The sequence below is a fragment of the Lepisosteus platostomus genome, chromosome 22 (assembly GCF_059453375.1).
Source record: "Lepisosteus platostomus isolate fLepPlt1 chromosome 22, fLepPlt1.hap1, whole genome shotgun sequence".
Classification (NCBI taxonomy): domain Eukaryota; kingdom Metazoa; phylum Chordata; class Actinopteri; order Semionotiformes; family Lepisosteidae; genus Lepisosteus; species Lepisosteus platostomus.
In genome coordinates this window covers 10,058,649-10,070,767 of record NC_142632.1, presented here as the reverse complement: position 1 = coordinate 10,070,767, position 12,119 = coordinate 10,058,649, and the positions used below count along the sequence as shown (strand labels likewise).

At 41.4% G+C, this 12,119-nt stretch overlaps 1 protein-coding gene across 5 annotated transcripts in view; it reads left to right on the top strand.

Moving 5' to 3' along the window:
* usp32 (ubiquitin specific peptidase 32) overlaps positions 1 to 12,119 on the top strand; it is a 55,177-nt gene that overhangs the window by 22,367 nt on the left and 20,691 nt on the right. For all 5 annotated transcript variants that reach the window (XM_088616485.1, XM_088616484.1, XM_088616483.1 and 2 more), the window contains 8 exons: positions 144 to 303; positions 7,077 to 7,208; positions 9,267 to 9,374; positions 9,854 to 9,969; positions 10,305 to 10,367; positions 10,924 to 11,007; positions 11,105 to 11,166; positions 11,893 to 11,995. In XM_088616485.1, the coding sequence (XP_088472611.1) occupies positions 144 to 303; positions 7,077 to 7,208; positions 9,267 to 9,374; positions 9,854 to 9,969; positions 10,305 to 10,367; positions 10,924 to 11,007; positions 11,105 to 11,166; positions 11,893 to 11,995 (828 nt within the window). The remainder of the gene's footprint in view (positions 1 to 143; positions 304 to 7,076; positions 7,209 to 9,266; positions 9,375 to 9,853; positions 9,970 to 10,304; positions 10,368 to 10,923; positions 11,008 to 11,104; positions 11,167 to 11,892; positions 11,996 to 12,119) is intronic.

The following is a 12,119-nucleotide window of genomic DNA, read 5'->3' as shown; positions in this document are numbered from 1 at the left end:
TCCTTTCGCTTATAGAAAAAGCGTTCGCAAAGCACGTAAGCTTTGAAATGCGATGCATCTACTTTTTGAATCGGCTTGGGATGTTTGGTGTACCTGTCCTTTCACTGGTTCTGTATTCATCTGCCCCCTTTTTCTTTCTTTAGGGGGAGAGAGTGAACTACGAGAAGTTTAAGAATTGGTTGCTCCAAAACAAAGAGGCTTTCACGTTCTCCCGCTGGCTGCTGTCCGGCGGCGTGTGCGTCACCCTGACCGACGACAGCGACACGCCCACCTTCTACCAGACTCTGGCCGGGGTCACGCACTGTGAGTCTCTCCGGCCGCTCTGTGCTTCTGCCTCCGTCTCCCGTGTTCAGCACGTGCCCTCCGGCCGAGCTCGTCATTTCCAGTTTCAGCGCCTAACCCGTCTAAAATCGGTCTGAAGGAAGGAATGTTCTGAGAAGCCAGTGAATCCATTCCACTCCACCGTGTTGCTAACTTGTGTTTAGAAAAAGAAAATTGGCAGAGTATCAGCTTTTTCCTCTGTGCCCAGTATACTATAGAGAAGAGATCCATGTTGAAAAAGATTTTTAATCGGGTATAATGCCAACGATTTAAACTTGTGTTTATTGTGGCACTGCCACAGATTCTGAAGCTGCTCTTTCTCCATTAAAGGTATCACTGACCCTAGAACTGCTGGGGACATGCCTATGTCTTGGATATGACAACAGCATTTATTTTTCAATGTTAAATTTGCTCCTTATGTCAGTAATACATCATGACTTCCTCTGTAGTATTAACAGTGTTTATCACCAAGCCAGATTTGAGCAGAACAGGAAAAGCCCAGTCAGTCGATTCAGAGTTAATGTTCGCTCAGCCCCAGCTGGTGAAGAATTTCCCCCCTAAGTTTTTCTTATTCTTTTTCTTTTTACTGATCTTGCAAAACGTCGGATATTTGTTTCAGGTTTCTTGCTTATGCTTATATCACATGTCTTCTTTACTTGGATAAAAAAAAAAATCAGTGGTCATGGGGAGATCCCTCATTCTGATCAACTAGATTTTCCCAGTTAGCTGTGAAATTGTTCAGCTGCTTTAGGTCTCTTTGAGTGCTGCTTTGTCCGAATCATTTCTCTCTCCGTGTCAGATATGAGATGCTTGTGAGTGCTACCCTCCTGAGAGATGTATCTCTTTGTAATAATTACAAGAGACAGGCTACCATTATTTCCCTCTCTGCACACTCTCTTCATTATGAATTCCTGCTATGGGGAGAAGACAGTCCTACAGCCGTTGCTGTATTAAATGCTTAAAATCACGCATGTCGGCAACTTGAATGACAAGACAAAAAGATTAAATTAATAGCGCTGGTCTGCTTGGCTTTTTGTTCGCTGCTGTATTAACTTTCTGTTTAAAGTCTAGTCTGCAATGCAAAATGTACACGATCAACCGCAATTTAATATGATGTGTTTGCAGAATTAAGTGAGCATACACACGCTTGCATGCCAGACAGATTCTTGGAGCTTGCAGATTCTGGCATCAGGGACACGCCACTTACGTGATCTGATGCCACCCCTGAGTTTTTCTCCACTGCGTGCAATCTGACAGGGCTGTCAGATTTGTCATTTTGACTGCAGGGATGACTGGGAATGGAGTTTTGCTCTAACTGCAGCTTTGCTGTATCAAAGAATTAAGTGCCTTGTGTGCCACTCATCATGACAGAGGTGTTTGTTGAGACCCATGTAACGCAAGGGCCTTGCCTGATTTCAGAAGTGGCAGAAACCTACCACTTACCCCATCTCGAGGATGTTTCAAAGGCTAAACAGTGTTAACTGAGCTAAACTATTTCTGCCCAATGATTTATTTTCCAAAAAAGAAATTTTGTTTCATTGTACATCTTGTTTTTTTATGATTTCCTGTTAAAAAAAACTGTGAAAACGGAAAACATCTCCAAAACTCACCCACTACCAACACATCTCAGTGTTACATACAAATTAGATTTATAATTTGGGCTTTTTATATTTTTATATAGACTTTTTTTTTTTAATCGTGGAGTTAAAAGTAATGCACACATTTTTGATAGGATTTCCTCAGCTCCTTTTCCACGAGCAGGAGAAGGGGGAGCAGATGGAAAAGAGTGGATCTAGTTTCTGTGCACCTAGTTCTCCAGGAAAAATTGATCGGCAAATGAACAGAGAGAGAGAGAGAGGGGCAGCTTTGCATTGCTCCTGGCTGACCGGGGCCAGGCTGGTCATTTTGTCACAGTTAAGTAGCTCAGTGATTTCCCTGGGGATCCTCAGCACTTGCAGCAACGTATTCTGTCATCACTACAGCATGCAGCCTGTCTGTAAGACATTAAACAGTAAGCAAGGGTACAAACAAGTGGTTTGGCACTGTAACTTAATTTCGCTGTATGAAAGAACAATATAAAAATACTGCCCTGTGAGCAATTACATTGTGTGGGGCCACAATAGATTATTATAAATCTCCAAACTGGAAGAAGGCATTCAGTGAATTAGTGCTGATAAATGCTTGAGAACATAAACTCTGAGATTCTGTTGGCTGGAAAGTGCTTCTGGCCCAACAAGAAAAAGTATAAGAATAAGATCTTTAAAAAAGTACCCCTGCAAAGTAAGGAAATGATAATAAGAAGCACTTTTTAAAATTGAACGCTGTCAGACAGCTACAGAGACTGCATTACTAGGTTGAGGGAGTTGGACAAATAAGTGACAGTGGCCAAGTAAAAAATCACGATGAAGTGCAGGAGGTTTGTAAAGCTGTATTTTCAAGTCACCTTCTCTCTCAATATAAAATTTTTCTTCAAGGAACCAAAGGCTCCCAGACCAAAACTTGTTCAGTTCAGTTGCTAGGTGCCTTTTGGGAGTGTCTGAAGACTGTTGTGTAGATTCCTGGGCGGGGTTCCCATCACTAATTTTTCTTCTTTGTAGGAATTGAGGGGGTGTTGTCCTTCTCAGTTGTCCACAATTTCGTCTTGATACATAAGCGCTGTTATAGAGTTGTGGATGCCAACATCATTGAGTTACAAAAAGCAGTTACTGAAGATACTGTATCGTTTGGTTGGCTTTGGGACCTGGTTAATCACTGTCTGGAGCGTTGCATTATACTAATATTTTTCCCCACTGTCGCATATTTTCAGGGGCATATGCTGTTTGAGAATCATTTCTGATTCTCATATAGAAAACTTACAATGACTTTTGATGAGAGTAAACAGGTACTTCATCATGAGAATGTTTTTCATGGTCGTGGGTAATTTTAGACTGTTTTTTTTTTTTGTCACTTAAGGACAGAGTTTTGAAGACCTAAACAGAGCGCTGTCACAGGCCAATCAGAAAGATATCCTGCAGAGTGGTAATCTGCTGCCCGTCACCTTATTATCCTCTTATCTCCCAGGGCTGTGTACATTTACAGGAATATTGCTTGTGTAGGCAGCGCGGTGGGCCAGCGTTCCTCAGTGGAGGTTCTAAAATGGCCAGGAATTGTTAGGAGCTAATTGTAAAATCAAGAAGGGGTGGCTACATGCTGGTGCTTTTGTGGCACATGGACTGCTCAGAGACAGCAGATTGTCTTCAGGACTGACCTCCTGTGTGAAGATTTATTATGGTACACCTCAAACCCAGCAACATTTCTTTTGACAAGCATGTTGGAATATGGTATGCTTCTTCTGCTGTGAGCCTGACAGAATTGCTCCTTTAGGTGGGTTGAAATGTATTGAAATGTATGCAGGCTCTCAGGCCTCTTATTGAATGGCAGTTTCATCAGTTATGAGACAGACATAAAAGTTGAATTTGCTTAGGTGGAGAAGGTATATGCATCTGAGCATGAACTGCATCACTTTTGGAAAATAACTGAGAGTCAGTCTGCTTTACATAATTTCCACCCTTTCTTTACCACCTCCACTGCTAATATGAAATGTATCAAATTGATCAAATAATAATAAGCACTAAGCAAAAATAAACTGATTTGTGGCACACTTAATAAAACATTGGAAGCATCAATTATTATTTATCGTTATGATTTGCTGTAATTCTTAGTACATAGAATTAAAGTTGTCTCCGGGTTTGGAATTTCTGAAAGATGGTTTGTGCCTTTAAGTGCCACAGAGCCCCTGCTGTTGAAAACCTTTGACTGTCATGGCTGTTTTTGTAAGCATTACAGTAGCCGTATTTGTTTTGTAAGCATTACAGTAGCTGTAATTTTGGAGGACTGTGGGGGAAGTGGTGTATATTTACCCGGTACTTAATTCTCTTCTGAGCCATTCTGGAAACCAGTAGTTCCTAGCCCTGGAAGCACACTGTATCTGCTGCTTCTCATTCTATCGGAGCTCTCCCTCTCCGGTGCCTATTGATGACTTAATGGATCTGCTTGCTTGTTCAGACATTTATTTATCTTGTTTCTTTGGTCAGTCCTGAGTATCAGAAATGCCCAGATTCACAGATGCTGTTTTCCAACAACTTCAGCATACGGGCCTTTACACTGTCTCTCTTCAGCTTTCTTGCTGATGTACCTCTTGATCAACAGCTCTCGCTAGCTGATCAGGTTGGTGATGAACTGATACAGGTTGGAATAAAATTGTATCCCACTCCCTCCGTTAGTGTGGTTTTATTTCTGTAGAGGTCGAACTGGTCACGTTTTAGGATGCACTCCTGAATGAGACTGGTGCTGAAACTCAGAAATGGGTGCAGGGATGATGCCCGTTACCAGTACCATTTAACCTTTAAACAGCCTAAAGCAAATTTAAAATCAGTACGCATGTGAGCTCAGGTGGCGTAGAAAACAAAAGACATGGTGTTCCTCTCGGACCAAGGCTGGGAACCCCTTGCTTACACTGATTGGTTCAGTGGTTTAGTCTTTGTGTGAAGCGTTCTGAGTGCTTATGGTCAAACGGTTTTCTAGTTTACTAGAGGTGCATAGACGAACCACTTGGTTTTCCATTATTTCAATCTTTAGCATCATTCCTGGCTGCTGTTCCCCAAGTGTTTTAACATTCTAGTGTCATTTACTCAAGGGCTGTATTTCTTATAATGGCTTTATCGTTATGAACATGAAGCTCTTGATGCGAAGAACGGTGTTATTGAAATGATGGCATGCCGTGATCAACCAACGGCGTCTTTATATTGGTAATGATCAGTTCCATTTAAAACATACCGGCATCAAATTTGTTTCCTCGGCAGAAAGTGCGTGTTGGACTAATATTGCACTTTCATTCTGTATAAAAAAATTAGATTCTTTTTGAATTGAATAGATTCTTCATTCTCCCTTCTAAGCCTGTATATTTGTGGAGATTTTGTAAAAAAAAAAGTCATTAGTGGAGTTATGCTATGTATGGTGATTTTAGAGCTGATAATACTTCTACCAGTTAGAACAGTGTCATTTGCAGCCTTGCTTTACACAATCGGCTTGCCATTTAGAAAAACATTACAGAATCCTGCTTTGATGCAGGCGCAATATAATTGATTTTTTTTTTTTACATTGGAGAGAAGTCAGAAAATAGAAGTCAGGCATCTTCGGTGCGGAGAATGAAAGATTAATGCCTGATAACGCAGGTCTGTACTGGAGGTAATGGGTTTTATGGATTAATAGTCATCGTGTTGTGAACAGGCCATGAATAACGCTTAATGAGATGAGCATGTATTTATTTTCCTACAGATTTGCTTCTGCTTGTTTTTGTTTAATAACTCTTATTGGATTTTTTCCACTTCACTCGATAAAGAAAATGATCAGTAGTATAATTAATAATTCTGCTGTAGTTGTTTTGTGTGGGTTATTTAACCCAAGGTTTGTAACGTATCTGTGCAGATCAAGCTCATAATGGACACTGTTAATGCCTAAAAGAGAAACCCCAACTCGGACACAGAGATCCCCTAAAAGAGTCCACAAGCGTGAATGCTAGCTGATGCTTGTTTAAATATTCTGTCAAATTTGATTCTGTTTTGTTTTCCATTTTCATGGTGTATTTAAGCCGTTTCTCGTGATTTGTGACCTCCGTGTCTGGCTTTGCCGACTTTACAAACTGGTTTAATTGTAACGGAGGCCGCAGTTATCAACAAACGCCCTTCGCTTCAAGCCTTTCAAGGCCTGATTTGTAATGCGATAAACTCGTTTTCAAGTGCCGTCTTGTGGTTTGTTGGTTTTATTGAACTGGTATGTTATTTCAGAAAGGCACGAAGCGGCCGAAGAATGGAGGAAAAAAAATATCTGCCGCGCTCCAGCCCTGCGCGTTGGACCGTGCACCATTTTGGGCGATTTTATCTCTTATTGAATACCTGCCTTGTGTTCAGTTGTCAAAAAGAGCTCTGCCAGCAATCCTATTAGGATAAGCTGTGGATTAACTTGATGAAAGAGCAATCGACTGAAGAGCCCCACGCAGCTGTGTTCTCTATCCACTGCTGCTCAGCCACCATACAGTAGGAGGAGGCAGGCACTTTCACTAAATTACAGATTCAGTTTCTATTGTGCTTACTTGCACTTCAGGGCAGTAAAATACCGAAGATAGGCGTGGTATTACAAGGCGTGCCTATACACTGCTCTTCCTAAAGGTTTATTTTTACATTTCCTCCAGATATCTCCAGTTTCACGTGTAGGCTGTCTCTGAAGTGCAGGACAAAAAAAAAAACAGCTCTCCTGTGTTTAAGGAGAGCTGTTAAGCGTTTATAGAACCTGACCTTGCTTCTAACTGGTTCTTCCAACTCCCACATAAAGCATCTCATCTGTGGTAAACACAGTGAAGGCAAACTGCTTCAGTGCAAAACAAAATGTTGCAGAACAACCCTTTTTTGTGTTTTCGGCCTTTCTTCCGTTTCCAAAAAAGCAGGTGTTAATCCAGTATTATGTCTTTATGCTTCAGGGTTTGAAATTATATTGGTGAGAGATGAATAAGGAAGGTTTAACCCTGAAGTCGTATAATTCTCTTCAATAACTATAGGCTGTTCGCTCTCAGTTCTGCTCTCTCACTGTTTTTTTGCAGTGTTGATAAATGCATCATATAGTTATAGACTAAAGCAGCCACGTAATTATTGTGTAAACCTCAGTTAAGTGACATGGATACATTTCCTCAAGTTTGACCTTCATTCACGTTGTCTTTGCAGTGGAAGAGTCCGACATCATTGACCTGGAGAAGCGCTACTGGCTGCTGAAGGCTCAGTCTCGGACAGGCCGCTTCGACCTGGAGACGTTCCTCCCCCTGGTCTCGCCCCCTATCCACACCTCTCTCAGCGAAGGTAAAGCAGGATGGGCCGTGCTGCTCCAGGACGCTTAAAAGAGTCATTTTCCACCCATTTCAAGCTGGAAGAGAAAATCCTTCCCCAGCAAAGGGTGTGCATGCACCTCCTGACAAATCTGACTGCGGTCGCACTGTGGCCTCAGGATTTTAAGACACTGTATACAGTACATCATCTAACAAGTCTTGATGTCTTGCAGCCAAGGAATTATACCTCCATATACCAAAATAAAATGATAATCATTTGGATTTGTGGTTAAAAATTGAGTTTTGGTGTTTCTAAATTGGAATATAGCATCAGAATATTAACCAACATGTCATTAGCCTCCAAGTGCATTACCTCTGCTAATGACTAATTGCATCTTGTTAACAAAGGAAGCAAAGTTTCTTGTCGGATGTGAACATTTTGTTAATCGACGTTGATAACCTCTGTATTACACATTTATCAAATCATCACCCTCTTCCAATGTAAACAGTTAATGCCTTTAGATTATTCTTTTAAATATCTAGGCAAATTAAAATATAATTTGTAGCATATTATTTTTTATTGCAAGACAATTAGCATTGCAGATCTTTTAAAGAAATATTCTCTTCCTGTCGACTGAAAGCATTTTTATATGAGATCAAAGCTCTGAACTAAGCTTTTAATGCATTTGCTGTAATGGACATTGTAACTGTGCATTGCAGTAATTATGATATCACATACAGGTGCGTATGCTGAGTGAGATGGATTTTGGTCAGCAAAATGGATGTTAATAATAAACTAAATTCCACAGGTGTTTCAAGACCTTTAACCTTGTTTACATTTCTGTATGCACTAATCACTCTGGTCGTCACTGGTAGCAATCTTAGCAATCTTCCTTTTAATAATAATTGTAATTGCTTGCATTGATATAACAGTTTTCATTCTGAGGATCACAAAGTCCTTGGTAGCCACTCTTTAATTTTGACTTCCAAGTCTCTGCTGGAAGCAATCGTGTGTCAAAGCCATAGAGAATGTTTGATAATTTTTTTGGAAAGAAACAATTGCTCTCTGCTGAATTTCTTCTGAGTTCTCTGTCCTGATTCTTTTGTATGGTTTAGCTGTATTTGTGGGATTCTTGAGCAGCAGTGCTACAGCTGGAGAAGTATCCTTTGTTTTAACGGTGTTAAAAAATTACAAATGATACAGTTGCACCACAATCTGCAGGAGTGCGGAACAGAACCCTGTGCTCAAGTGAAAAGCGAAAGCAAAGAAACTTTTTCTTTTGTACGGAACGCCTTGTGTTGGCTGTTCCTGGAAATGTGCAGTATCCACAACAAACACCATTTGATTGCTCAATCCTTTTTTGCCCCAGCTGGTATCCAGGACCTGCAACACACACTGCTTTTCCAGCATCAGAGTCACTTCCTGAAGGTTTCCGTGCTTACTCAGTAATGTTCAAAGCATGCTTCAGTTTAATGGATCTCCACGAAAATATATATTCCGCTGTGGATTTTGAGATTCTGGCGCATGTGCTAGTGTTTTCATGACATCATAGTTATCATAATGATTACAGATAAGGAAGATGCTGAAAACCATGATTAGAATCATCCACAAGGAGACATTAGCTCAGTATGTTGTGCAATCAAAACACAATTCTGCTAACACCTTAAGCCTCACCAAAGATTCAGCCACCTTTCTGGGAGCAGCCTCTGGAAATTTAATAAGGTGCAAAATCAAAGACATCAAAGATGTATTCTTTAACTGTGAACTTATGCAAAGATGGTGCAGCGCAGACTAGGATGGCTGTGGTGCCTTCAGGCTTCTTTTTCCGTCATGCTCTCAGCAATTACAGTAGAGCTAATTACCTAATTAAACTCGTTAAATTGAATACTTCCATACAGGTTTGAGAAAATCCTGTAGATACTGCTTCTTGACTCGATATCATCATTTTAAGTTTTTTTTCCAGTAGGCTTAGTTAAGAGAAATGGTTTGATATGAAAGTCTATCCAAAGACCTTTTCACTACTTACCTGTTTTGAAGCTATACTGCAGAGCGAGGTGAGTGAAGGCTGACGTTTTTGCTCTCCCTTTTCAGGATTGTTTCATGCCTTTGATGAAAACCGTGACAATCACATTGACTTCAAGGAGATCTCCTGTGGGCTTTCAGCATGTTGCAGGGGGCCTCTGGCTGAGAGGCAGAAGTGTAAGTACAGTAATGGGTTTGTTACAGTTCCCTATGAAGAAAGTTATGCATTTCCATCAGCTTGTGGGCATTCCAGTAGATTTTAAATCCCCAGGGTTGACTCAATCTTTCCTTTGAGCCCAAGTTGTAATTGCCAACAATTCTAAACAGATGACATAAATACTGCAAAGTTTAATAGTGCACTGAGTTAAAACTCTGATATATGTCATTTGCATTCTGAGTTAACATTATGTATCCCTTTTGCACAAATACCTGAACTTCTTGTCAGTTCTGCTTCAAGGGTTTGGTACATTCAGCTCTTTAATTGATTATTTCATGGTTAATTAACTCAATTAGGACGATTTACTATAGAGCTGCAGTGAAATGAATGGGATTGTCTTGTATTTAAGGACGCCTCTTGTATATCAGGCATTTGATCTTGACAGGCTCTTACTGACACTCATTTTAATGATCATCTTTTTTTTTTTCCTTCAACGCAGTTTGTTTCAAAGTGTTCGATGTGGACCGCGACGGCGCGTTGTCCCGCAGCGAGATTGAGGAAATGGTTGTCGCCCTGCTGGAGGTGTGGAAGGACAACCGCACCGACACCGTTCCGGTAAGCCTGCTGCCCTCGTACCCGTGACCTTGCACTGCAAATCAGTGTGCTGCGTCACACCCCCCATACTGGAAGAGCTGAATGATTTTACCAAGTAAAAACCACAGGAAGCTAAGCTTACCACTTGTCTGATGTCAGAGTACAACAACACACAATCCTCTTAATAGCAGGTGTCTTTGTGAACAATAACTTTTTTTTTTTAAACACCCATTAAAAAAGAGCAGGCTTTTCATATTTCAGAGGACTTTAACTGTTAACTATGCAGTGTGCATGCTCTAAATATTGATTCATTCGATTCAGATTAACATTATTTAAATAACCTGTTATCTCCTTAGGAATTGAACTCTGACGTGTCTGACATTGTTGACGACATTCTGAAGTTACATGATACTACCAAAGTAAGAGTTACAGCATCATGGGTGGGGTAAAGAACACATTTCCAGAAGATGTTTGTTTTCCTTTATTTAAATCAACTTTTAATTCATTAAGGTGAAACGTTATTTGATTCCATCTCATTAAGATAACCCTGTTAATTTGCCCATTCTTTTTCTTAAGAAAGTTAATGCCAAATTGTGCCTGATGAAACATGTAAGCAGAGAAATATTTGTATTCTGTTCATTTTTACACTCGTGATAATTATTGTGTTTTTTTCATGGTAGTTTCCTTTGATGCAGGCTTAAAATGTTCTGGAAAAGGGAAAATTAGGAACAGTATGGTGCCACAGAAATCTGCTGAGCCTTGTGTTCTTTTGGAACTGGTTTGTTCTCCTCTTCAAAACCCCCCCGGGCTGTGGTGCATAAATTTAGAAAAAAAAAAATAGCTTGAATCCTGTATTGAAAGTTACAATGTGCTAATTCTGTCAGGCCCTCTCTCAGAGAGACTCAGACAGAGACCCAGTGGAGGAATACTGTAGTTTCTAGCTGGTGAACTCTGGCCTCATGTGTGTTTTTCCAGTTGGGACATCTGACCCTGGAGGATTATCAGATTTGGAGTGTGAAGAGTGCGCTTGCCAACGAGTTTCTCAACCTGCTCTTTCAGGTAAAATCCCCCGGTTCACCCCGGTCCTGTTCAGTCCACCCCGGCCAGGCTGCAGGTATTTGCTGTGATTCTCGCTGGTTTGTTTCGCTGTTCGCAGGTGTGCCACATTGTCCTTGGCCTGAGACCTGCCACCCCAGAGGAGGAAGGACAGATTATTAGGTAACGCTTTCTAGCAGCCCTGACCTACTTTCTGCAGCGCAGATTTCTTCACTGCTTGAGGTGTAGAGGGGGTGGGGTGGGGGAGGGGCATAATGAGACCTGTATTCACTGCTGCAGTTGCAGAGTTTGTTGGGCTCAGCACCACTCCTTCCTCCAGTCCCATTACTACTACTAATAATAAGAAGAATAAACTTTATTTTCTATAGAGCCTTTACAGACACTTCTCAAAGCACTTTACAAAAAGGAAAAAAAAGTATACAATGAGAGGAGACGGCAGGATTACACAGTTACAGTAATGGTTTGGACTACGGTAGGAAGGCAAAGGGGCAGATACAGAACCAGTTAAATAAAAGCCCTTCTAAAGAAGAAGGTTTTGATTTGATTCGAAAGCGCTCAAGGAGGGGGACTCTCTGATATCCTTGGGAACAGAGTTCCAGAGCTCTGGGGCGCAGCAGGAGAAGGCCCTGTCACCCATAGTATGGAGAAGAATGAAGGTTGCAAGGTGGGGAGTAGGGCGATAGTAAGCCAGATGGGGACTGACATGCCAAACCTTAGAGCCTTATAGGTGAACACGTGGATTTGGAAGTTGACACTAAATCTGATAGGAAGCCAGTGCAAGGACTCCAGGACGGGAGTAATGTCATTACTTGCACAAGACCTGTTAATAGTGGGAGCTGAAAGCCTGGCCTAGGTCACCGCCTCATCCCGGGTCTCTGTGTCCTGCAGGGGCTGGCTGGAGCGCGAGAGCCGGCATGGGCTCCACCCGGCCCACAACTGGTTCCTCATCTCTATGCAGTGGTGGCAGCAGTGGAAGGAGTACGTCAGATATGTGAGTAGGAGCTCTTCCTTAACAACAGGAGGGAACTTCCCTTTTCTGTTACTCCTTTTTTCATCCGTAAATGGAAATGACGTTTCCATCTGATGTCATTGCACGTTTTGGAACTTGCCGGGAG